The sequence below is a fragment of the Zosterops lateralis genome (assembly GCF_965231275.1).
Source record: "Zosterops lateralis genome assembly, chromosome: 27".
Classification (NCBI taxonomy): Eukaryota; Metazoa; Chordata; class Aves; order Passeriformes; family Zosteropidae; genus Zosterops; species Zosterops lateralis.
The window spans coordinates 345106-371137 of record NC_139787.1 but is presented as its reverse complement, the minus strand read 5'-3'; the positions used below and the strand labels follow the sequence as shown (position 1 = coordinate 371137).

The following is a 26032-nucleotide window of genomic DNA, read 5'->3' as shown; positions in this document are numbered from 1 at the left end:
AAAAATATATTTTTTTTTTTTTTTTCCCATTCCTGTGGCCCCTTTCCCAGCACAAAGCAAAACCAGTCCAAGCCTTATTCCCGATTTTAGTTGAAAAATAAAGTCGTATCATTCTCAGCAGCCTCCGGTGGGTGGAGGGAGAGGGATCTGTGCTCTCCACTGGGAATATCCCACCCCTACCCCAGTCTTCCTGAGGCAGAGGCTGGTGTGGCACCTGTTTCCTGAAGCAAGTCTGGGTGGGTTGGCCTTCAGGGATCTGGGGGAAGGCAGCAGCCAGTTTGGCAAAATGTGGAAAACAGAGTTGAGGGGGGCTCATCCCCCCATTCCCTGCAGGTGGGAGAGGGGTGTCTCTCCCCTCCCCAGGGAAAAACTTCTCACGGAGACCAAGAATTCCCCCCGGGAGCACCGTCAGCTTTGAGACTGGGAGGGAAGAGGCCAAGCTGGAGGGCAGGGCAGTGGGCAGGGCAGGGCTGGTCACATCTTGGGGAAGCTGGCCAGGTTGGCCACACCACAGGCGTTGTTCATGTTGCGGGCCAGCAGGACGTAGCCCTTGTTGCCCCATTCCTCGCCCCAGCTGGAGAGAGGAAAAGCAGAGCCTGAGCCTCTGGAAGAGCCCCAGCCACCTGTAATTCCCAATCTTATCCCGATGCCAACTCTACCTGTTCTTGATGATCCAGTGCTTGGTGCCCTTCTGTGCCCCGTAGCCCACGGCCAGCACGGCGTGGTTGATGTTCTCGGCGTTGCAGCTCTCGTCGTAGTACACGCCTTGGGGACACAGAGAGTGTCACCAGACGTCCCTCAGCTCCCCAAACAGCCCCCCATCTCCCCCCAGCCCCTCACCCCGGCTGTAGAACTGGAAGGAAGGCAGGCTGGCGTCGATGCCCACGGAGATGGGACCGATCCGGGCCACCGCTCTCTTCAGAGCCTTCTCATTCCCTTCAGGAATCTCTCGGTAGCCGCGGCACTTGGCCGCCTTCCCCGTGGGGCTGTACATGCAGCTCTCGTCCTGTGTGGGGCCAGGGAGGTGGAGGTGAGATGGGGATGGGAGGGATGGATCAGGATTTGGGGCTGTCCCCTCTCACACCTGGCCGATGTAGGGGTAGGAGTCCTCGGAGTCGATGCCGCGGTTCTGCCGGACGTACTCGAAGGCGTTGGTCATGTAGCCGCCCCCGCAGCCGTCGTTGTTGGACACGCAATCCACCAGGTTTTGGGGGCTGAGGGACAGCAGTTTCCCAGTTTTCCTCTTCAGCTGCCCCTCCAGGGCGCCCACTGAGCTGAAAGCCCAGCAGGAGCCGCACTGGCCCTGTGGGGACACAATGGGTGACACGATGGGTGACACCAGGGTGACACTAGGGTGACACTAGGGTGACACCCTGCTCCAGGCACACCCATCTTACCTGGTTCTTGACAGGGGTGACGTAACCCTTCTTGCGCCAGTCCATGGCAGCCGGGGCTCTCTCGGTCCAGTCGGGGACAAAAAGTGTGTCATTGTGGCGTTGGTGACCACGGGGCACCTTCAGCCCGGTCATTGTCCTCACCACCTCCTCGCTGGTCTGGGGAAGGAACCTCCAGGGGTCAAGCAGGTGGGTGGGAGCACCTGTGGGTGCTCAGCCCCGCTCTCTCTCCCCTCCCAGGGACACCCACCATGTCACCCAGGTGGTTCATGGCCAGCTCGAAGGTGTGGACACCCAGGGCGTGCTCCAGATTGTGGGTGTTGATGTATTTGAGGTTCTTCTCCCAGATCAGCCTCCGCGTCACCTCGTCCGCCTGTGGGGCGAGATGGTGCTGGGACAGGGCTCCTGCCTGTGCCCCCCGCCCTCAGGACACCCTGGGGACGTCCCTGGGGGTCCCAGGCAGCAGACCCCCCGTACCTGCCCGTTGTACTGCTTGCGGTGGGTTTTTTTCCACAGCTCCCACTGCGTGTCCAGTTCCCGCTCCGGGTGCAGCTGGGCCAGCAGGGCAGGGGCCAGCAGGGCAGGGGCCAGCAGGGCCAGCAGCACGGGCCACCACATCCTGGGGACCAGCTGGACACTGGGGACAGGGCACAGACTGAGCCAGGGGGGCCGGGTGGGGTCAGGACCCTGTGCCCACCCTCCTGTGAGAACAGAACCCCCCCTGCCCACCCTGCCTTGGGGCCAGGACCCCCTGCACCCCCTCATTTGGGGCTGGGACCCCCTGCACACCCTCATTTGGGGCTGGGACCCCCTGCCAAGCCTGGCTGGGCTCTGGGGTCCCTCATTTGGGGCTGGGACCCCCTGCCAAGCCTGGCTGGGCTCTGGGGTCCCTTCCTCCCCCGGTTTGGGGCCGGGACCCCCCCCGGGCAGGGCTGGCCCGGCGCCGGCATCACATGAGCGGGGCCGGCTGGTTCCCGTTCCCGCCCGTGTTCCCGCAGCCCCAAGCCGGGGGGAGGTTTGGGATGCAGAGGGCGCAGGCTGGGGGGGCATCCCAGCCATCCCACCCCTCCCTGGCTTCACCCAGCAGCCCCCAGCCCCTCAGAGCGGGGCAGGAACTGGGAAACCTCCCCGAGCCCCCAGACCCGCTCGACGTGAAGTGCCTCAGTTTCCCTTTTCGTGCCCCCGAGGGTCCCACATGGACCGGATTCCCTCCCGTTCCCATTGGGATCCGTTTCCCTGGGGGAAAAGCCACCCACCGCCCCTCTGGCTCTCCTGGGGACCCCTCCTCGCCGCTTACCCCGCACGGAGCCGTCGGTGGGAGCGCCGGGACGGGCCCTGCGGGAGCCGCGGCCGCTGCGCTTTTTTTATGCCGCTGGATTGAGGAAGTTTTGGAGGCAGCCGGAAAAATTTGGCAAGCGTCGGGTTTGGATAGGCTGGAGGGAAGGAGGGGACGGGGAGGGGGGACCCGACTTCACGTGGTGCTGCGGGACCAGCTGAGTCAGCGCCGGCGGGGGCTGGGGGGGGTCCTGCCCCGGGGACACCCTGCTGTCCCTGGGACGTCCCCCTACCCCAAAATCCTGCCCTGGGGACACCCTGCTGTCCCTGGGACGTCCCCCTACCCCAAAATCCTGCCCTGGGGACACTCTCCTGTCCCTGGGATGTGCATCCTGCCCTGGGGACACCCTGCTGTCCCTGGGATGTCCCCCTACCCCAAAATCCTGCCCTGGGGACACCCTGCTGTCCCTGGGCCCTTCTGCTGTCCCTGGGATGTCCTCCCAGCCCAAAATCCTGCCCTGGGGACACCCTGCTGTCCCTGGGATGTCCCCCTACCCCAAAATACTGCCCGGGACATCCTCCTGTCCCTGGGACCTTCTGCTGTCCCTGGGATGTGCATCCTGCCCTGGGGACACCCAGCTGTCCCTGGGACCTTCTGCTGTCCCTGGGCTGTCCTCCCACCCAACATCCTGCCCGGGACACCCTCCTGTCCCTGGGGACATCCTCCTGTCCCTGGGATGTGCTCCCAGCCCGGCATCCTGTCCTGGGGACAGTCTCCTGTCCCTGGGGCCACCCTCCTGTCCCTGGGAACATCCTCCTGTCCCTGGGACCTTCTGCTGTCCCTGGGATGTTCTCCCACCCAGCATCCCGCCCTGGGGACACTCTCCTGTCCCAAGGATCCCGGCCCCAGGGACACCCTCCTGTCCTGCCATCCCACCCTGGGGACATCCTGCTGCCCTGGGGACACCCGCCTTGTCCCCAAGTCCTAATGGGAGGGGACTGAGCACACAATTCCTGCACGAGCACAGGACAGGGCAGCCCGGGGACATGGTGTGACAGCAGGAGCAGAGGACAGGACCCCAGCTCTGTCCCCAGTGTCCCAGTTTGGGGACAGCTGTCTCCCTGTCCCCAGTTTGGGTTCCCGGCCGGGGGAATTGGGGCCGGACGGTGCTTTCTGCAGTGACTGTCACCGCGTCACGCGGCCCCTGCCGGGACAGGGCGGAACGTCCCGGTGTCACCAGTGCCCTGTCCCAGACGTGTCACACTGGGGACATCGACATCATCATCATCATTGTCACTGTCACACTCCGGCCGTGGGAACGAGGATGGACCACCCCAGGGAGCAGGAGGGGAGAGGGCAAAGGGGGATGGAGCAGCACCAAGGTGGGGTTTGTCCCTGTCACCCCTTCCCCAGGGGGTCCCCCCAGGACAGGGGTCACCCCTGTGTGACCTGGGGCTGCTCTGTGGGGACGGGGGGCTGAGTCACCCCGGGGCTCCAGGGCGGAATCATCGCCCAGAGCACGAGGCCCTGACACAGCACTGAGTGACCAGGAACTGAGGGGACCTACAGGGGGAAATTGGGGATTAGGAGGATTTTTTTGGGGGTAAAAAACGGGAGGAGGAGGTTTATGGACAGGGGGAAATAGTGGGATGGGGTCTTGGGGGCCAAATTGGGGGAAAGGGGGATCTGGAGGACAAAACAGGGAGGGAACAGGAGTTTGGGGACAGAAAGATGCAGAAATCAGACAGAGATTTGAAAAAGGGAAGATTCTCTTGTTGGAAAACCTCAATCCACTCACTGGGCTGAGAGAGCTGGGGCTGGGACACACCCGAGGGGGGTTCAGCTCCTGTCTCCCCAGGGAATGCAGGATAAAATTCCCTCCCAGGACAAGCACTGGAATTCCCAAAGAGGGGAGAAGGGCCCAGCCTGAACCCTGTCAGCCCCTCCTCATCCTCCTTCCCAACAGATTTGGCTGCTCCAGCTGGTTTCCTTCTCCCAGGATCTGGAAAATCTGGGGGGTTGCAGCCAAGGAACCTGAAAGGGCTCAGGAAAATGGGAATTTTCCTCCTCCTTTATGGGGCTGAAGGGGAAGAGGCCGGGATGTGATGGATGCTGGTGAGGAGGTTATTGCTGGGAATGGATTCCCTGGATAACAGGATGGGGTGGAGAACAGGATGTCTCCAAATGGGATGATGTTCCCACTTACCCACAGAGAAATTTGGAATAAAAAAAAAAAACAAAAAACAAACAAAACAAAACAAAAAAAACCCCAAAAAAAACCCCAAAAAAACCAAAAAAAACCCACCAACAAACCCCCAACCCCCCCAAAAAAATTACCCATTAAAAAAAAAAACCAAAACAAACCCACAAAAAACCCCAAAACAAAACAAAGAAAAACCACAAAAAAAAAAAAAAAAAAAAAAAAAAAAAAAAAAAAAAAAAAAAAAAAAAACCAAAACACAAACCCAAGAACAACAAAACCCAAGAAACAACTAAACCAAAAAATCTTCAAGTATTAATTTTCCAGAGGGGGAAAAAAAATAAAAAATAAAGCTTCCTGCTCCACTTACAAGAGGAATCTCTCTGGGTTGGTGACACAAAGGTTTCAAAGCTTCCTACGTGGATATTACTGAGGAATGGCAGCTCTGGAATCAGCTCCTGCAAAGGGAGGGTCTCCCCATTCTCGCCCTCAACCAGCAGAGAGAAAACTCACAACCAGCCTGGGGGTCTCAGAGCCCCCCCAGCATACAGGGGAAAGGGGGGAAGCACCCACATTCCACTCAAAACAAAACCAGGCTTCCAGAAAAACTTGGGATTCTTCCCCAGCTGCCTTTGTGCGCCAAGTTTCCTTCCAAGTCCAACTCTGCAATTCATTTTCCTGTTGGAATTGAAGCAAGAGGGAATCAAATGGTTCTTCCAGCCCCTGAGGAGAGCAGGGTTGGCCACAAGTTTGTTTTTTTCTTTTTTTTTTTTTTCCCATGGAAAAAGCCAGAAGATTCCAACTCAATGTTTAAAAATTAAAAATTTTATATATATAGTTATATATATATATATATAAAAAATTCATTCTGTTCCCTACTTTTCCAGCTCTCTCCTCTTACAGTTTGTGATTTGGCAACAGGATCATCCCATGGCAGGAATTCTTCTTTAAGGAGATGGTGAGTGAGCAAATGTAGTGAAAATACAAGAGTTTCTCAGCAATTCCCTGATCAAATCCACGGATTCTCCTACATCCAGCTCCAAAACGAGGACAAGGAACTCATCTACATGTGATAAAATTCCATGGACAGCGTGGAGCAGGTTTTATCCCAAAAAAAAAACCACCCAAAAAAACCCTGTTGAAACATCAATTTGTGGCAGCACAGAAAACCATCAGCTGGAAAACGGATTCATCCAGAAGAAAGCTACACGGGTAATATTTTTATGGCTTGTTAATTATCCCGGGATAACGGGGCAGGGGGGGGTCATGGGTCACACTGATTTCATTGCACAGTTCACAGGAGAGAGGAGATTCCAAACAAACACAGGAATCTCCACATCGAGCACCCCGGACTGGAGACGCCGTAACAAAAAAACAGCCAAAATCCCTCCAAAAAGGAGGAAAACACTGGCTCAGGACACGGATTCTTACTCAAGCATCCTCCAGGATTGTGTTTACAGGGATAACACTTGGAAGAGTTTCTTCCAGTATTTAAAAATTCCGATAGTTTGCGTTTTATAGAAAAAAAAAAAAAAAAGTCACGGCAGAGAATGAAATAAAAAAACAGTCAAAGCCACCTTAAAAAAAAGTTTGGAAGGGCTGTCTGTGATCCAGACAGGAATCCCTCCCAAAGAAATCCACTTGGGAGTGGCTCTGGGAACACGGGGCCTCCTTCAGCCTCGTGGCTCTCAAGTCCTGAAGCTTCCAGAACAATCCCACATGGATGAGGTGTCCAAACCCCCTCCTCCTCCACGGCCATCCCTCCTTGGAGCTCTGTTTCCACAAGGTGGGAAGTGTTTATAGACAGTTCCTTGAGAAAAAAAAAGACTTGTCTGTTTTCCTTTTACGTGTGGATAGCGTAGAGCTTTGTGTTGTTTCCACTAAGGCTCGTTTTATTCGGAGAAAGAAGGGAATATGTTCAACTCTGGGAATTCTTCATTGTTGTAGTTGGGCCCTTGGTCCCCCAACATGGTCAGCATGTCCTGTGAGGAGACAAGCAGGGAGTTAGGATCCAAACTGGGATATCATGTGCTCCCAACAGCCTCGAGTCGTGCCAGGGAGGTTTAGATTGGAAATAACAGTTGGACTCCATCTCGGAGGCTTTTCCAACCTCAACAATTCCAGGGTCCCATGATGATGTTGGGAATTTAGCCAGTGGGTTTGCAGGAATGGACCAAACCGGTCCCTTTCCCAAGGGAACACGGTGTCTGTGTCCAAGGCAAATTTAAGGACAGCAGCAAATTTAAGTTATTATTTATTATATTATATAATAATATATTAATATTAATAATATATTAATAATAATATTAATTAATATTAATAATATAATATATTATTAAGTTTTCCCAACTGCTGGGAAAGCTGGGGTGAGATGATTGTGAATTCTCAGGAATTATCTTAATTTCACTGGACTATAGCTTTTTTTTTTTTTTTTTTTTAATTAATTAGAATTAGAAGGGCTAATTCTGGAATTTCACACTGATCCTGCAACAGACCAAGACACAAAGTCAGTCCTGCCCTCCCCACTCCCAGCTCCATCAGGTTATCCAGGAGAGTTTGGGACATCCCCAGTTGATTTTGGGTGACAAACTCTGAGTGCTTCAAGACCAGTGGATCCCACCAGACCGGGAGGTTAAAAAAGCCCCGTATCTTACTGGGAAGACCTCAGGCTGGCTGGGCTGGGGCTGCTGCACGTGCTGCTCCCCAGATCCTGGCCCGTGGTGCTGTCCCTGCCACTGTGGCCACATCCCCACGGCGTCGGCGGCGCGGGGCTGGAACGGGGCCGGGGTCTGCGCTGCCTCCGTGGCTGCTGGACAGAGAACACAGGCACTGAATCATTCCTCCTTTGGGAATGTGGTTTTTCTGATGCTCTCGTGGGGTTGGGAAGGGCAGCACAGCTGGCTGCCCTCCAGGAGTTCCTGCCACAGGAATCCAGGTGTTTGCCATGGGATAGAATAAAGGGACTCCCCCAGAGGGGTTTGTTTCCTCACAGTCAGCCTTAAAATGGTTCAAAATTCATGTGGCTGGGATGACTCCAGATTATCCCCAGCTGGAAGGGACCACCAAGTCCAACTCTGTGGTTGGAGGATGACTGAAGGTGACCAGTGCCAGTCAAAGCACAGATTCACCTCCACTCCCAGCATTCAGGCACTCCCAAAATCCACAAAAAATGACAGAGAGCACATCCCACCACAGCTGGATGCTCCCAGGGGCTTTTTTTTTCCCCCCAAGCTCTACTCACTGAAGCCTGTGCCACGGCTGGCCAGGGCTGGGTAGGGCACGGTGGTGGGAGAGGCCGTGGATCCTGGCGCTGTCATGGAGCTGAAGGAGGACGGCGTGCCCTGGAATGTCCCCATGCCGAAGGAAGGAGGCCGTGTCTTCACTGTCTGCGATGCCACTTGCTGTAAGAGACCAAAAAAAAAAACATGGGAGAGGAAGAGAAAAAGGCACAGATTCACCCCCCAACCCTCAGCTCAGGCAGGAGTTGCTGGATTAGTCCCAAAGGAGGAAGCACAGGGACACGCAGCGCCGCAGAGTGGAAGCAGGATGGTTCCCCCATGGAGAGCAGGGTCTGGAAGGCAGCGGGGAGCCAGGGCCTACACCTGAGGGTTCGGGCTGTGCTACCTGGGGTGTGAACACCGGCCGTGTCCCTGGAGCCCAGGTGGTCCCGCTGACCTGAGCTGGGGTGGAGTGCCGGGAGATCTGGGGTAAGATCCGGCCAGCGGGCGAGGGCTGCTGCTGCTGCTGGATGATGTTCACTGCAGGGACCATGCTGCTGCTCCTGCAACACAAGAGGAGGCTGAGGCTGTGGAACAGCATTGACAGGAAGAAGAAGCACCAAACCCTTCTGCTCAAGTTATTGGTGGAGGGAAATGAGCCCGAGAATTGGGGTAACTCTGCCCATATGGGATGGGTGGAGTGGTCATCCCCAGAGTGTCCCAACAGTGTGAATGTGGCACCTGGGGACAGGGGTTAGTGGTAAATATGGGTTAACAGTCAGACTTGATGATCTTAGAGGGCCTTTAAAATCTAACTGATGCCATGATTCTATACTGGGAAACAACTGAGAGGAGCTGCTGGGGTTGTGGGCACCCAGATTCAAGGCACAGCAGAGAAAACAGAATAGGGGCAGGAGCTGGGCAGGTGAAGCCTCACCTGAAGTTCTCAGAGGGCCGTGCAGCAGTGAAGGTGTTTCCCTGGGCGAAGAGGGGCGGGTTGGCTGGCATGGTGCTGGCAGGGATGGCTTTGCTCTGGTCTGCAGAGAGAGCACGAGTCATTTTTGGGCTGGGACACCTCAGGAACAGGGACAGAGAACCAGCTGGAAGAGACACGTCTGCGTGAAGGAAGACTCCTTTGTTCCTCCTCCAGACACAGACTCCAGATGACTTTGTTAAATCCTGTTTAATTTGATTTCCTCTCCGTTTTTGCACGGAGGTTCTCTGGGGTCAGAGCGATCCACTGCAGGCTGGGAGCAGGAAGGATGTGACCAGGAGCAGGCAGGAGGAGGAGAGCAGAGCTGTGCCTGCTGACCCACCTGTGCTGATGCCAGGGAAGATCTCCCCGAAGCGTGGGTCCCGCTCCTGGCTGAACAGGCTCTCGGCCTTCTCCAGGGGTTTGCTGTGCTCGGGGCCGGCGGCGCTCACGGGCTGGACGGGCACCTGGGGTGGGACACGGTGCCAGCTGCTCTCACCTCAGCACAGGGAGCAGCTGAGGGGGCCTGGCTGCTCCCAGCATCCTGATAATGCTTTCTGGGATAGTGGGATGCTCAGTTACATCCCTGGAAAGTCTCCAAGGCCAGGCTGGACAGGACTTGGAGCAGCCAGGTCTGGTTGCAGACCAGTTCCCGTGGCAAGAGGTGGAAGTGGATGGACTTTTAGATTCCTTCCAACCCAAAATTATTCCGTGATTCTATGATTCCACATGATAAACTGAGCAACACCCAAGGCTTGAACACCTTCCCCTCAAACCCCACCTCAACCTTTAAACCCCCAGCAAAAGGGTGACTTTAAACAGTGCAGGACAACAAACAGGGAGTGCCCAAATCCCTCTGGACTCACCTGTGAGTGCTCGTAGCCAGCCAAGCTCTCCCTTCCCGGGCCCACTTCCAGCTCTGCCTGGGGTGGCTGCTGCTGCCTAAAATAGAAAGTGTGACAGGGGAACACAGGCTGCTAAAGATAATTCCCAAGGGAACAGCTCTGGGGGGTTACACCAGGGATTTAGCCAGCCTCGAGTTCCTGGCTGCAAAGAAGGGAATTTGGGAATCAAAGGTGTGTGAGGGGAAGGTGGAAATGGGAAAAGGAGCTGAGCTCCTCCTGACCTTGAGGGCAGTGGGGCCGTGCCCATGTCCAGGGGAAGGCTGACGCTCTGCCCCAGCTGAGGCCTTGGCATGGAGTTTGCCAGGGCAGGCCGAGACTCCTGGCTCGAGTTCCTTCAAAGCAAACACAGAAAAAAAAAAGAGACTTAAAAAGTCCCAACTGGTAGCAAAGCTGGGTCCTGTGTGTAGCAGGGTGTGGTTGTCTGGGACAAAGATGCAAAACCCCATTTGAGTGAGGGACAAAACTCCATTTGAGTTTTTTTGAGCGAGTCTCCACTTGGTTTCCCTTCCTTGATTTCCAGATGTGGAGGTTGTGCCTCCCTCCTCCATTCTCAGTCCCTGCACACCTCAAACACAACCACACAGACACTGCTGCTCTGCTCTGAACTTCCACAGGGATTTCAGGATTCTGGATGTGGGAATGGCCGTGTCTGGAAGGAAGAACTTCAAAGAGAGAGCTCTGACACGAGGCAGGAAATCAGGCCTGCAGCAGATTTCAGCCCTGCAGGGAAGCACTGCTACTTTGCCTCGTGGCAAAAGAAAAAAATCCTGGATTTCCCTTTCCCAGGCAATCCAGCCTTCTGTTTGCCTGCTGGAGCTGCCCTTGCCAAGCCTGCAGCTCTGGATCACACAGAATTCCTTGGTCCTTGCTAAGGGGTGTGGAGCTCCCTCATGGAAAGAGAAAACAGATCTGAACATTCCCAAAGCTGGGACTCTCTGGGCTGTCACAGGAATCCAAGAGCATCCTAAGGCAGATTTCACTAATTTCAGGCACTGCTGGAGCCAAATTCTGGCAGCTTATTAAGCCACATGAGACAGCCAAAGGCATCACAATTCCTGCACTTTGTAATCCTCTAGTGCCTGGTACAGCCCAGCAGAGAATGGGAACTGGAGGGACTTAGGAACTTCTCCAGAGCTGTACAAATTGACGGGAAGCTGGTGAGGGGGAGAGGCTGAGGCTGCCCAGCTCTGGGTTATTCCTCCTCCAGGCACTCACTTGACGTTGGTGTTGGTGCAGATGATGTACTCGATCTCATCTGAGTAGGGGTTCTGGAAGGTGAACGAGCTGGTTCTCATCCACAGCCATTCCCGGTTTTTGGATCGGAAGCGGAACATGACTGACAGGACCTGGCCTTTTAACTTCACCACCTAAAAAAAATATATATATAGAATTACATCAGTAGCACCTGATCAAAGGTGGGGAAGAGCGACCTGAGCACGAGTTCTCCCCCCCAGACCCCTGCGATGGCCCTTTGCCTCACACCTGGACCACCACATCTCACACTAAATGGCATTATTCCCTCGGGACAGCTTGATTCCTTAAAGGATACAGGAGGGGAATTAAAATCCCCTTTCTGGCTTCACTTCTCTTATCTCTTTGCACTGGTGTGAGATGTATGAAAAAGCCTCCAAGAAATGAAAACACATGCTTGTCGCTTCCCATTCCAACAGGTTTTGGAGCAATGGATATGAGCAGCTGGTTTTTTTTGGAGTCATGAAAGCACAGGGGCAGCCTTACCTGCCCTGCCACCAGTCCAAGGCCCTCAGAAATAACAGTAACGACAACAGGGCAAGAAAACCACCTCCACTGCGGGTTCTGCAGCACTGGGCTGGGCCCTAGAGATGAACCAGGGTTTCAGCCAAGTCAAGCAGGCACTTGGGAGCCACATCCCTGGCCCTAAAAGCCAACTGGACCAGCAGCCAGAGCTGGAGTTAAGACTGGATTCAGGAGTTAAGACATCAGACGCTTCTGTTTTATTCTGCATTGAATGATATGACTGAATCTGCAACTGTTTGCACAGGAGGATTATCTAAGGTTTGTTTTTCTTCTTGGTTTTTTTTCCAGTCAATTTCATTGCTTTGCAAGCAATTCCGAGACATTCCAATCTTGGAATGAACTCCAATCTGAATTCCACCCCGCATGCAAAGGGGCAGCTACAATGCTTTTTTACCTGTTGAAAACTGTCCCGTAAAAGCTGTTGGTCTTCTGGATGGCAGAAATCCACAATGTCTTTCCCCAAAAGTTCCTGTTTTTCGAGGAATTGTGAGAGATTTGAGTCAAGTTCATCTGGCAGGCAGATTCCATAATCAATCCTCTTTGGACAGGTAGTTCCTGCTCCTTCCCCCCCCAAATCCCTGTTACACAACCCAAGCAACAAGAGCTGGTGGTGTGCTGTTTTTAAAAAGAAAAGCACAACAGCCGTTGATTAATGTTTGATCTTTAACTCGATTTGAGGCAAAAAATCGCTTTAATTGACATTTGACATAATCCAGAGACACCCAGCCTTCCCATGATCAAAGGACTTGGAAAAACACATGGAAAAACAACCAATGGAGAAGAAACACATGTCTGGGTTAAGCCCTGGGCATGGTTTATCAGCTCTGTTGGACGAGCAGAGCCACGATGTAGAAGGAAAAGTAAGTTTAAAGAGTATTTTTTTTCTTAAAAAGCTCTTAAAAGTCCTCACCTGGGGCTGGTAACCCACGGTGGCCACGCACCGGTGGTCGATGAAGGTGAAAATCCCTTCGGTGTTGTGTCGGGAGATGAATTCTGTGGGCTGGCACACATTGTTCATGTCTGTGCAGTTGGGGGAGCTGGTCACCTGCCAGGAATACAGGGAGAGTCACCAACCCTCGCTGTCCCTGAGCTGCCAAATCCCTGCACTGGGATTTGTGGCCATTGGGGAGTGTTTTCAGACAGGGCAGTTTAAATCTGGGACTCCCAGGACAAGGCAGAGTTGGTAAAGGAGAACAGGGCACTCACCTGGAGCCTGCCAATGGCCACCAGGCAGAATTTGCTGCCCTGGCCAGCATCAGGATCATCATCAGGCAGGGAAACACCTGGGAGGGCCAAAAATTCCAGCAGGGTTAGTACAGAAAATGCTCATTTCAGAGGAATGGATTCAAGTAACTCAATACCCTGCCCCATGAAGAGATTTTGTAAATTAAGGTGCTCCCCCCGCCTTTTTTCACCAGAAGGAATGAAAATCTCTGAATTTCAGCAAAAGCTGCACATCAGACAGTTCAATATTAATTTCATCCTCTACCGACAGAGATCTTTGCTGCTTCGCCTGCAAAAATTAGGTGAATCTTAAAATAAAAGTCACAGGTATGTTTGCAAAGCACTTCCTGGCACGTTCAGCTCCTGGAATGGCAACTTTAGACCGTGTGCTCTTAAACCCAGCCCAGCTGAACACAAGGTGAGTAGTTACCTGCTGGGGGCCAGGCTTTGATGTAGCCTGTGCAGTGCACGACGACGTAGTGAGGTTCCCCATCCTTGGCTGCACCTAAACCATTCCTTGGGAGAGAGAAACGGGTTGTGCTGCAGCGGGGGAAGGTGAGGGAAGGTGTTCAGCTGTGTTATTTGTAGGTTGGATGTGTATATGCTATTTGTGTATCGTTTACCTGCAGCGATTCCTCATGAAGCTGAGACGATTGACAGCGACCGGATCCACAGAGCTGTTGCCACACCTGCACCAGGGTTAGAAAGGATTAGATAAATATAATTTATCTAGAAAATAATTTGGATATCTTGAATGAGAAGACTTTCCATCACACAAACCCCCTCGTTCTGCAGAACTCAAGGGAGGTGACACTTGGGGCTAAAACTAATTGTTCCTTTAAATTGGATCTTCTATAACAACAGGGCAAACAAACACCTCAAGAACTGGACTGTAGGGAAAGCTCAGCCATGTTCTACATCAAAAAGAGCCCAAAAAAAGCTGAAATAAAAGCATGGAAGGGTCAGGGAGCAAGTTCTGCTTTAGGCTCAGAGATTTCCTCAGGGAATTCCTTCCTACCTCATTCGGCAGATGAAAGACCTCCGGGAGCCCATGCACATCCTCATGGACTGCTGCCCTTCCTTCTTCACAGTCCCCGTTTTCAAATCGAGGATACGACCTAAAAAATAGGAAGAAAAAAGGAGATGCTGCTGCACTGGGGAGTCCTTCCACCAAAGACAGGTGTGGCGCCAGGTAAACGTACTGGGAACTGGCAGGACACGAGTGTCACTGGTGGTACCTTTAGATGCATTCTCTGGGGGGGCTGCAGCATCCTTGGTAGAAAGGCACCAGGGCTTGGTTCCCTCTACAAAGGGAAGGGTTTAATCCAAGTCCTTCCGCAGGCTGTCCCCACCTGCCAGCCCCTCACGTCCCTGCCCAGGGCTGCCCTACCTGTCAGGGCGTTCTCGGAGGTGGAGAGCTGCTCCCGGAGCTTGCCCACGTCGTCGGGGTGCACCTGCTCGTACAAGGTGCTGCCGAACCACTCGGACTGGGGCTGGTTCAGCACCGGCGTCACCGAGTCCGACACGTAGACCACGCGCCCCGTCTCGCAGGACACGATGAACAGGAAGCCATCGGCCGCCTCCAGGATCAGGTGTTTGAGTTCCTGCAGACAGGCACACTCCTCTTAACTCCACGGCCAAAACACACCCTGGGTTTGGACATTTTTCCCCCTTACCCACCCATCATTTCATTTTCCCCCTTGCTGTAATTCCCAGGCCGAGATCAGAAGGGGACACCTCGCTGTGACTTTCCAGGACCTTAAGGGGGCTTAATAAAAACAGTGACTTTTTATACGGGCAGAGACCTGGTCGGTGAGGAAGGAGGGTTTGTAGGTGCCGTCTGTGGAGGTGTTGCCAGTGCCACGCAGGGATTTCATGTGGGACACGGCCATGCGCAGGATGGTCAGTTTGTCCGGCTTGCGGGCCAGGGCGCTGCAGGTGGGCACCATGTCCGACAGCTCCGTGATGTAGGCCGTCATCTTGTTCCTCCTCCTGCGCTCGATCTCGCTGTGGTTCTCCCTGCCCGAGGTGGAGGAGGAGAGAAGGAGGAAGGTGATGTTAAGCAGGGGTGGGAGAGGCTCCTCAGGCGTGTTTTGCTGGCACGGGTGTGACACACACACAGAGATGCTGTCGGGATTAGGAGTCAAGCCTCACATGCTGGGCGTGCACAGGGGACGTGGAGACAGGGGGCAAGGAGGAGAGGACGACACCTGGACCTTCCTCAAAGTCACAGCAGCTCCCTGGAACCTGGCAACAGGGCTAACCTTCCCCATCCACCACAAAATGCTGCAGGAAGCCAAAGGAATTGCTCCTCTGCTCCCAAAGCGGGGTCACCTCACTGCAGGTGACCTCAAGGCTGTCCATCCCAGGGTGGAGGAGATCACCTGCAGCACCCACCAGGTGTGCAGCTGGAACTTGGGCACCTGTGCTCTTCTGGGCAACCTGGGCTAGTGGGAGGTGTGGACTGGACGGGCTCTAAGGCTCCCTCCAAGCCCAGCCAGCCCAGGATTATGAGTGACCTGAATTAGCCGAGTCTCACCTTGCAGAGCTTTGGGAAGCCACTTCTCAGTGGTGACATCAAGAGCCCTGTCACTACCACAGCAGGGAAAGCTTCCAAGCAGGTTACCCCTCATTTCTGCACAGGTGATCAAGGCCAACCAACCTGGGCACACCTGGGTGGTGGCACTGACCTCTAAAGAGGCACTGCAGCCACTGCTGTCACCTAAAGAGGCTCTTGGCACCCCTTTGGCTCACAGGGCACAAGTTCCTGTCAGTCCCACAGACCAGAACTTGGTTCTTTTTGTCCGTTTAACTAAGGTGGGTTTTCCAAAACAGAGCTTAAAAGCCAGGTTTCCTGTACAGAAGGATGGATCAGGTGCAAGGGAGCACGTGGTGGGAAGTGAAATGAAATGGAAGTGTCGGAAGGAGCAAGGATAGGCGGGTGAATAAACAGGATAAACACAAAAATGGAGCGTTTATCACTACGAGGCGTGTGCAGACATTCAGTGACCTCACCCTTCAGTCGGGCAGCTTCTCTAAACTCACAGGCTCAGGTGTGAAAAACAAAGACCCTTTCTACTACAAAAGCTACTGGAGAATCACCAGATATTTACATTTCACTTGCCCACTGCCAATCTGCCATGAGGAAAGGATGGAAGAACTGGGATTGTCCACCCTGGGATGAGAAGTGACTAAAGGGGTTCCAAGAGAGCTGGAGAGGGATTTGGGACAAGCCCTGGAGGGACAGAAAAAGGGAAAATGGCTTCCCACTGACACAGGGCAGGGCTAGATGGGATTCTGTGCCTTCCTGATCTCAAATATTTCAGCAAAGGCACTTTGGGGGGGTCAGGTTTTGGTTTAAAGACAAACCTGCCCCAAACTGGCTGAAGTCTGTAGGGTGGAAAACGAAGGGCACAGGGGTTAAGGCTGTTACAGGTGGGCACAGGTGACAAATCACCAGCACCTGGGCACAGGTGTCCTCAGGATTCCTGGTGCACAATTCCAGGTAGTTTCAAGCACAGCCTCTCATTAATTACTAATAGAAACTTGGGGGAAAAAAAAATAAATCCTGTTTCCAGTGACACCACCTCTCCTGGAAGGAAAACACCTGAGCTAACACACCTTTTCCTGCCTCTTCTGAGAGCCCAGCAGCATTCCCAGGACACAAAACCTTCCCAGAGGGACAACTTGGCACCTTGGCTCAGGACAAGAGGAACTGTACTTAGCACAGGTTAGCAAAGCTACAGGAGAAAGCAGGAGCCCAACCCCGCAGCCTTTGGTAAATAAATCCTTTCATCTATTCCCTAAAAATTCTTCCAAGGATGAGGTGTGCCTTTCCTCAAGGCCTTTCCCTTCCTAATCCAAATTTCACAGCCATTTCCAGGAGTCTGATAATCCTCTGCAGCAGATGAGGGAAGGAGGGGAAATAAAATAAAATAAAATAAAAAAAATAAAAAAAAAAAAGAGAGAGAAGGGATGCCTAGAGAAACATTAAGGAAAGGAAAAAAAAACCTCTGCTTGTCCATGCTTGAAATCTCCATTCTCCTACCTGGCAAGTCTCTCCTTATCCGCTGAACTCTGCTCATCATCAGACCTAAAAATAAAATCAGCCAGCTAAGCTAAAAACGGAAAAAAAAAAGTTGAAAGAAATGGAAAAAAAAAAAAAAAAAAAAAAAATGGAAAGATGGACTAGGAAACCCAGCCTAGGGACAGGTCTGTTTTGCAGAGGAGCAAATGCCATAAAATAAAACAGTCATTAGTTTGCAACATTCCACATTCAATCGGTGCCTGATGTGTTGGGAGTTTTAAAACATTTTCTGAGGCTGTGACCTAATCTGCTTATTTCTAATACTAGAAGTATTCTGATATTTCTAATGTATTTTTGATTTGCTTGACTTCAGAAGGACTCAAACCACTTAAAAAGCTGGAGAATCCCAGTTTGGAATTCCCTGCAGCCCTTTGGCAGGTAAGGGCAGGACAGTGACCCCCAAATCCTGGGGAATCTTTGGGAATCTTTTGGGCCTCCTGGCAACTTACAATTCCTTACAACTTTTGTGTAATTCCCCACAAAACACACAAATCACAACGTGTGCCACCAAACCCTGTTCAAGGAAAACTTGTACTGAGAAGGAAATTTGAATCTCTGCAAGTTTCTGAGCAGGGGAAAAGAAGCAGAGTCCAAGGCCAGAGCTGAAAGGAATGGTGAAAAAGAGAAATGTCATTGTCACACTCAAAGAACTGGCCCCAAAAAACCATCAAGGAGTATCTGTGGATCCCTTGGAGCACCTTCAAAGAGAGATGATGGTGAGGAGGGTGCTGCACGATCCCTCTAATATTAAGGGTGGCTTTTTTTTGGCACAAAAAGCTTTAAAAACATCAAATTCTTACCTGGCAAATCTCTCTTTATCGTTTGGCATTGGGTCGTCATCACATCTAGGAAAAGGGGGAGAGGTTAAAGTGTTTACACTTCCTTTTTTTCCCAAAAATAAACACTGAGAAAATATGGTTTAATAACTCCCACAAAAAAAAAAAAAAAAAGCCTGGGGTTTTAAAAAGGCCAACTTGGCTATTTTTTGGGCAAGACAATTCACTGATCACTCCAAACATTATGAGGGAACTATTGGCATCACCTCCACAGGGTTTTAAGGATAGTGGGATCACACTCAATTCAACCCCATACCAAAAAACAGATTAAATTGCACTTGAGAGATAAAGGTAACCTAAATAAAAACCTCCATCCAAGAATTTCTCTTGGTAAATCCTATATTCACCATCCTGAAACCATTCCATGGCCATCCAAAATAAAATTAAAGCACAGGAATACAGGGAATACTCCAATATCACTGGAGTTACTCAACCCTAAACTGTGCACTGAGGCTACAGATAAATGACAGAAAATATTCCAACTCTTCTGTGCTCCACATGGATCACGAGGAGACCCTCGCCAGCTCCTCAGGAATAAGGATGTCTCTGCAGCTGAAACATCCTCACAACAGATGAGGATTAATTCACAGTGTCTGAGGCAGAAACAAAAGCCACAGAGATGGAGGAATATTGCTGACTGGGGGGAAAGGGAAGAGTTTGAGGAACTGGAGCTGTTCTCACTGCTTCCAGAAGAGGAAAAGTCACGGGAGCAGAAAGATCTTGCTCCAGGAAAAACACACAGAGCAGAGGACAGGAACTCCTGGATGTCATGTTCTCCCTCACCTGAGGAATTTACTGTTCCCTTCTCCATCATCATCGAAATCCAGCCTGAAAAACAGAAAAAAATAAAAAAGGTAACTGTTAACCAAGTGGTTTCTTATTTAAATTACTTTACTGTCTGTCCTCGTGGATGCAGATGACTCCTGAAAGGAAAAATTAAGTAACCCCAATGCAATTTAGAGATCCTAATGTGAAACAACCAACAAAGTTTGGGAAGGGGTTTCTTTTAGGGGCCTGTCAGGAACAGGGAAGCAAAAACAGTTCCAAAGGAAGAAAACCCACTTGGAGCATCCACTGCACCCCAACCTTCTGTTCCAAAAGCCTGGATCTCCTGGGAGAACCAGGGACCCTCAACAGCCTACAGACGGGGCATTCCCTGCTCAAAAGCCTGGATTGGGTGCATAGAAAATAAATAAAGTAAAGTAAAGTAAAATAAAGTAAAATAGAATAAAGTAAAACAAAGTAAAATAGAATAAAGTAAAATAAAGTAAAATAAAGTAAAATAAAGTAAAATAAAGTAAAATAAAGTAAAATAAAGTAAAATAAAGTAAAATAAAGTAAAATAAAGTAAAATAAAGTAAAATAAAGTAAAATAAAGTAAAATAAAGTAAAATAAAGTAAAATAAAGTAAAATAGAATAAAGTAAAATAGAATAAAGTAAAATAGAATAAAGTAAAATAGAATAAAGTAAAATAGAATAAAGTAAAATAGAATAAAGTAAAATAGAATAAAGTAAAATAGAATAAAGTAAAATAGAATAAAGTAAAATAGAATAAAGTAAAATAGAATAAAGTAAAATAGAATAAAGTAAAATAAAGTAAAGTAAAATAAAGTAAAGTAAAATAAAACAAAATAAAGTAAAATAAAATAAAATAAAATATGAGGGTAAAATCTTCCTAGAGTTAAAGTCCTGTTTGTGCAGAATTTGTTCACACAGGGCCAAACCCCCACTTCTGACCAGTTCACTGGGGGGACAGAAGGTGTTTCCCCTTTCCTTTTGGGATGGAAAACTGGATGCAGCAGAGCAGGCAGCACAGGAGGGGCTGCAGGGGAGTGGGACAACACCAAATGGGGCTGAAGGAAAGAGTTTGAGTGACTGGGAGGGGCAGAGAGACAGATTTCAGTTGGCTCGAAAATTACGAGGCAACTTCTTGTGCCAGAAATCTGGGAACAGCCACTCAACTCCCTTTGAATTCATGCAAAGGCATTTTTAGGAAACAAAAAGCCTCCCACAAGCACATTGTGGCTTCCCCCTTTACCCCTCCCAGGGACAGCAACAGCTGCAAAGGTTGGAGTAAAGCCCCAAACCCCAGATTCTCTGTTCCCCCCAGGTCTTGCAGCAACTTCTGTCTTGCTCTCAACCTTTGGTGTGTATTTTACTCCTTCTGTGAGGTGCAAAACTTTTAATCCCCTCTGAAAATGTCACTTAACTCCGTCTTCAAGGGATGTAACTGGCACAAAGACACACCACAAAGGGAAAAGGACTGGACAGAGCCCACCTGGAGGAACCAGAAGCAGCCACAGCTGCCCCTCTGCTCTTTCTGGAGAACAAAACTTCCCCAAAAAGGCTCTTTTCCCACAGCCCCAGCCCTCAGTTCACTCACCCAGGCCGCCTCTTGCTGGGTCTCTGAACAACAGCTCCTCCAGCCTGGGCTCCCGAGGAGCTCCCGGAGCCGACGGCTGCGCCCAGCGAGGACACGTCCGATGCCATCTCTAAAAAAACAACAAAAATAAAATAAAAAATCAGGGAAATCGAGCAGTGTTGTGTCCTTCTGGCTCAGTGGAACGCTGCCCCAGCGGGAGCAGCTGTGTGTCAGCATCTGCTGGGGGCTGGAGCTGGGGAGATGTGTGTCTGTGTCCTTTCATCTGCCGCTCCCAGGGGCTGGAGCACACGCTGCTGCTGCTGTTTCCTCAGCTGGGGCTGCCAAATTAAAAGATGTGGTGTCTTTTTTTTTTCTGAAGAGAGGAGGAGCCTGGGAAGGGAGCAGGGAAGAGGCTGAGGCTGCAGGGTGAAGGAGGGAGGAGGAGCAGAGCTGCGAGTTTCCTTTATGACGCCGATTTGCAGAGGGTTTTTTCCTAATCTGAGACAAAGAATGAACTAAAAAACGCTCATAAAGCACCTCAAAACCTCCAAACCCTGATCACTTCTGGTTTTCACCAGCACAGACCAGTGGGCACCACTACTGTGCTCTTCCACAAGTGCCTGGAGCACCCTGGATGAGTGTGAGGTGTCCCAGCCATGGCTCAGATGATTTTTGCATTCTCTTCCACCCCAAACCAGGCTGTGATTCCAGCATTCCATTTTCCTGCGTTTTCCCCCAATTCTGGTTGTTCAGAGCACAGGTAACGGGGTCTGCAGCTGTTCAAGGCGTGCTCAGGGTGGTTTATGCTGAACTGATATCCCAGCATCACCATCAGAGCCCAGCCAGTGTTCCTCTACATTCAAACAGTCTGTTCCACGTCACAAAATGAATTTTTAAATCCATTATACACATTTTTTTCCCCCTATTTATAAAATAAATAGCTCTGTGCTCATTTTAACACTTGTGGGTTTGTCAGCGTGCTGCGAAACTGCCCCAAAACTGCTGCTCCAGCCCAAAAATCTCCACCACGACCTTTGCAAACTGAGCCTGATGCAGCCCCCAAACCACTTCTGCTTTGTCAAGGCAGAAGGATCCCAAAGTTACCCAGACACCCCAAAAACCCCCAAAAACCCCAGTGTGGGGCTTCTCAAACCACCCCCAACAGCACCAGGAGCAGCTCGGGCAGGAAACAGCCACAACTGGGGGGACAAAGTGAATAACTGAGGTCAGGTTTAATGAATTAGGGAAAAAATGGGCTTTAAACTGGGGTTCCCACGTTCCTCTTCACTCCACAAACCAGATTTCAGTTCTGACAATGGTTTAATTTCACTTCCAGAGTTGGATATTGGTTTATTTACAGCTAAAAGTGGAGCTGTACAATCACCTCCGTGATGTACCTGGACTTTACCCAAATTTCTGGCATTTCTGCCAAAATTAAACGTATTTTACCACACGAATGTTCCCAGCCTCTCTGCCTGCCTGGTTTGTTTTCCTGCCAGCAGCTGGCCTTGCTGAGGAAGCTTTTTCCCTGCCAATCCATAGGATTTCCCAGGGGTGACTACAGTATGGAACGAGCATCCAGCTCAAGGCTTGGCAGCTGAGGGAGCCAAAAACAACAATCCCAACCAAAAACGGGGCTGAGCACGGCCCATCCAGCACCAGGAGCCTCTGGAACTCAAAAATACATCTGGAAAAAAACAAAAAAAAAACAAAACAAAAACAAAAAAAACAAAACAAAACAAAAACAAAAACAAACCACAAACAAACAAACAAACAAAAACCCAAAAAAACCCCACAAAAAACCCAAAAAAACAAAACAAAAAAACCCAAAAACCCTAAAAAACCCAAAAAACCAAAAAAAAAAAAAAAAAAAACCAAAAAAAAGAAAGAAGAAAAAAAAAAAAAAAAAAAAAAAAAAACCAAAAAAAAGAAGAAAAAAAAAAAAATTAAAAAAAACAACCACCCACCAACAACACCAGAGGTGGAAACCCTTTCCCCATCTTTTTCCTGCTCAATTTTGGATCACTCAGATGCCACTGTGCCCCACATCTTATGCCCCAGTGAAACCTCGAAGGGTTTTGTTTAACAAAATGAAGTTTCAAGCGGGAATAAAGCAAATTAGGAAAGTTCCTCCTTTCCCCCAGCCGTATCTGGGCACGGTGGGAACAGAAATGAAGTTCCTGGAGCACGGAGGAGAATCCCTTTCTTGAGGGGAAGGAATTTCCTCTCTGGCAGGGGAAGGAAGTGACACTGAGCTGTTCCCTGGGCCCGGCTCCCCACGGGGCTGAGGGGGACACGGGGAATTGATTTTCAAGCCTTTCAGGATTCCCCAGGAGCCCAAGACAGGGATCAGCATCCCCTGCCTCACACCAGGTGCCGAAATAATTATTTTTTCCCTTTCCCTGAGGCTCAGCACCAGGAGCTGGCACCATCCTGCTCTGCAGGGAGCCCACGGCCTCTCCCAAAACCAGGGACAGCACGGGAAGAGCTCTGCCTTTGCCACCCTTTGGGATTTCTGGGGAAACATTCAGGAACACAAAGAATTCCTCCCCAGGTTGTGTCTCCTCCCCAATCCAAACAGGAGCACCCGGAGGCTGAGGTGAGTTCCTGGAGCACAGAATTCCTGGGCAGTGCTGCTGTCGCTGTTCCTGGAGGTGTCAATTCAGAATTCCAACAATCCCCAGGTGGGTTTCCACCCTCCTGGAGCCGTGTCTGTGTCCCAGCCCCTCCCAGAACCATCCCTGATTCCCCACACCATGTGTTGGGTGTAATTAAAGCCAGAAAAGAGGAGCAAAGAGATGTTTGTAAGGGGAATTTAAATCCCAATTTCCCCCCCACTGCTCCAGGCTCCCTGGGAAAGGCTCTGCTGCAACCACTGGCATCCCAAAAGGGGAAAAAAAAAAAAAAAAAAAAGCTCCAAAATAAAATTACAGCAAATATTCCCAGCTGTGATTTACGAGAGGGGGCTGCCGCGGTTATTAAAGATATTTTTTTATTGTACAAAACTTTTTGCTGAAGAAAAAGGGCTGTGCCAAAGCTTTGCCAGGCTCGTGTTTGGAGATCAAATCTCACAGTATTTGCTTTAAATTTACCCGTTTGTGAGCTCCCAAAAAGTTTGGAGCAGATAACCCAGCCTTAAAACTATTCTGCATTTCACTCATAACTACAACGCTTTGATATTTCTGCTTTTGTGGCTTTTTATTTACAAAACATCTCCATTTCTGTGTCTGGGCTACATTAAATTGATTTTTTTTTTTTAAGTAAGCAGGAGGTTTTTAGCTTGTCTGAGGTTCCCGTGCAGTGCCAGCTCAGCACGTTCATCCCCATGGGAACATTCCCCAGGAAGAAATACAGAAATTAAGAAAATAACGTTTCTTCCATTGCTAAGGGGGTGAAATGAAGATATTTTGGGTATTTTGGGGCGTTACCCAGCATTCACTGGAGTCTGATTTTTAACATGAAGGAAAAGAAGCCCCACAGTATTTGTGAGAATTCTTCAGAATTTATTCTCCAATAATCTCCGTGTATTTCCCTCCCTGTGTGTAAAAAGCTTTGGGTGAATATCGGTCACCCTGCCCACGATTGTAAATATTAAACACAGATGTTGAAAATTCTTTCTCTTTTCTTTCAGCATTTAAAACTTTCTTATTATGCAAAAAAACCATAAGACCCCAATTCCACAATAAGTTTAAACCCACGAGTATCTTCCTTCCCCCTAAACTGTCCGTCCTGAGTCCCCCTAATGCGTTTTCTCACCATTAAAAGCCACAAAACCTTCCTAAAACACTAAAATAAAAACCCCAGAATCTTTCAGCAGCGTCAGTGAACATTTCTGGGTAAAATCTGAGCACGTCACACAAAAACCCTCGAGCCACAAAGCACAAACTGACACCAAAAAAACCCCCAAACCAAACCAAAAAAACCCCAAAAAACCCCCACAACAAACAAACAAAAAAAACCCCAAAAAAACCCCCAAAAAAACCCCACAAAACAACAACAACAAAAAAAACCCACCCCAAAACCAAAACGAAACAAAACAAAACAAAAAAAACCCCAAAAACATCCCAAAACAAAAACAAAAAACCCCCAAACAAACCCCCCCAAAAAACAAACAAAAAAAACCCCAAAAAACAAACAAAAAACAACTCAAATAATAATAATAATAATAAAAAAACAACCAAAAAAACCCCCCAAAAAACCCAAAACACAAACAAGCTCAAATCCTGCTCTCAACCACTACATTGTAAATCCATTACAACTTCACAGATGCGGAGTTAATCTCGATACAAGCTCACTTCAACCAGAAATTCGATAAAATCACATATTTGAGGCTTTTTTTTTGGGTTTTTTTTTTGGCAAGAATCAGGGTTGGCCAGCTCCCTGTGGCTTCCTGTGGACTCTGGGGACCAAACCTGAGGGAAGGAACATTGTGCTCCGGGCCCTCACTGAGCTCAGAGAGAGAGAAATTTGTGCAAAACCTTCACACCAGAGCAGCAGTTTTTTGTCAGGAATTAAGAAAAAAACCTCAGTGAAAAAAAAAGGGAGGGGTAAAACCGAGAGAAGCCGTGAAGGAAAACAAACCCAGATGAGCGATGATGGAAACCCAGGGACCCCAAAGCCAGGGGATCCCCCATCTCGAGGGGCTCCTCGAAGCACCTCAAACCCGGATAACACAGCCCTGACTCCCCCATGCCGTTATCCCATTTTACCCCGGTATAAACCCCCCAGAGCTGCCCCTCATCCCCTTCCCCAGCCCCTGTCAGGGCCCCTCACTCCCTGTCAGCCCCTCCCGGGCCCCTTCAGCCCTTCAGAGACTCCTAAAGGTTCCTCTCAGAGCCCCAAAGGACGGTCCCCACCCCTGAGCATCGCCCTCAGGCTCCCAAAGCCCCCTCAGAGCTCTTGGCTCCTCTCCGGCCTTCCCACAGCCCGCGCTCATCCCGCAGAGCCCCCCTCACGCCCCCAGCCCCTCGAGGAGCCCCCAGCCCGCTCCCCAGCCCCGCCGGTGCGGCCGCGGCCGGGCTCACCCGCGCTGGCGGCGGTGGCGGCCATAGCGGGGCTCCCGGGCCGCCCCCTCCCGTCTCCGCTCCGCCGAGCCAAGATGGCGGCGCAGGAAAACCTCCGCCGGCCTCACGGCCCCGCCGGTAAGGGGCGGGGTCAGAGCCGCGCCGGGCTGCTATTGGTTCAATAAGGGGGTGGAGGGAGGGACAAGGGGAGATGCAGCACGGTTATTGGTCCAGAGGGAGGGGTGGGGGCGGGACAAAGGGAGGGCATGGCCAAAGGGCGGGGAGAACGCGGCAGCGCCACGCCCACAGCGGGGAGGAGGCGGGGCTTGGGGGGTGTGTGGCTACAATGGGTGGAGCTAATGACGTCACGTAATAGTGGGATTAGGGTTGGGATTAGGGTTGGGATTGGGGTTGGGAATGGGATTGGGGTTCTAAAATCCAGGAAATTGAAGATTTGGATCCATGTCACTCGTGTGAATTGGGTTGGAACTGGGATTGGGGTTCTAAAATCCAGAGAATGAGGATTCGGATCCACGTCACTCGTGTGAATTGGGTTGGAACTGGGACTGGGGTTGGAACAGGTTTTTGAGTCAGGAGCAGGATTTAGAACCACCCACTGGACCCCAAAACTCGTCCTTTGCTGAAAAATGTCTGGAAAACCCCTACAAACCCAGCTCATGGGGTGTCAAAGTTTCACTGTGTTCCCAAAGTGATCATTCTATTTTTCACAAAGTTTCACTGTGTTCCCAAAGTGATCATTCTATTTTTCACAAAGTT

General features: G+C 50.6%; 2 protein-coding genes across 14 annotated transcripts; both read right to left on the bottom strand.

Moving 5' to 3' along the window:
- Nucleotides 1-73: 73 nt before the first annotated feature.
- On the bottom strand, nt 74-3258 carry CTSK (cathepsin K; the record flags this gene model as incomplete). 2 transcript variants are annotated; one of them, XM_083878934.1, is made up of 8 exons in its annotated part: nt 74-574; nt 660-765; nt 841-1006; nt 1085-1303; nt 1398-1553; nt 1645-1767; nt 1872-2031; nt 2692-3258. In XM_083878934.1, 7 exons carry the CDS (start codon nt 2010-2012, stop codon nt 475-477), a joined length of 1011 nt encoding a protein of 336 aa, XP_083735060.1. In that variant the 3' UTR covers nt 74-474. The 2 variants fall into 2 exon arrangements, with proteins under 2 accessions (XP_083735060.1, XP_083735061.1); XM_083878935.1 differs by lacking the exon at nt 2692-3258 and having other exon boundaries at nt 1872-2012.
- Nucleotides 3259-5673: 2415 nt separating this feature from the next.
- On the bottom strand, nt 5674-25344 carry ARNT (aryl hydrocarbon receptor nuclear translocator). Of its 12 annotated transcripts, none has more exons than XM_083878919.1 (23): nt 25277-25344; nt 20274-20382; nt 18673-18717; nt 17854-17898; nt 17015-17059; nt 14772-14985; nt 14357-14570; nt 14169-14270; nt 13985-14084; nt 13590-13655; nt 13397-13506; nt 12949-13025; nt 12653-12787; nt 12137-12211; nt 11182-11333; nt 10188-10298; nt 9928-10003; nt 9405-9528; nt 9026-9125; nt 8495-8651; nt 8112-8271; nt 7525-7679; nt 5674-6852 (listed from the first exon to the last, which is right to left on the bottom strand). In XM_083878919.1, exons 1-23 carry the CDS (start codon nt 25299-25301, stop codon nt 6763-6765), a joined length of 2487 nt encoding a protein of 828 aa, XP_083735045.1. In that variant the 5' UTR covers nt 25302-25344; the 3' UTR covers nt 5674-6762. The 12 variants fall into 12 exon arrangements, with proteins under 12 accessions (XP_083735045.1, XP_083735049.1, XP_083735053.1 ...); XM_083878923.1 differs by having other exon boundaries at nt 7525-7676; XM_083878927.1 differs by having other exon boundaries at nt 8546-8651.
- Nucleotides 25345-26032: the final 688 nt, after the last annotated feature.

What these genes read in the sequence shown, in the direction of transcription:
- ARNT (XM_083878919.1), bottom strand. Translation starts at nt 25,301, where the DNA reads ATGGCCGCCACCGCCGCCAGCGCGG. An exon ending in TTCATGAGGAATCGCTGCAG is followed by an intron (nt 13,507 to 13,589) that starts GTAAACGATACA and finishes CCCCCGCTGCAG; the next exon opens with CACAACCCGTTTCTCTCTCC. An exon ending in TACGGGACAGTTTTCAACAG is followed by an intron (nt 11,334 to 12,136) that starts GTAAAAAAGCAT and finishes TATTTTTTTTAG; the next exon opens with GTGGTGAAGTTAAAAGGCCA.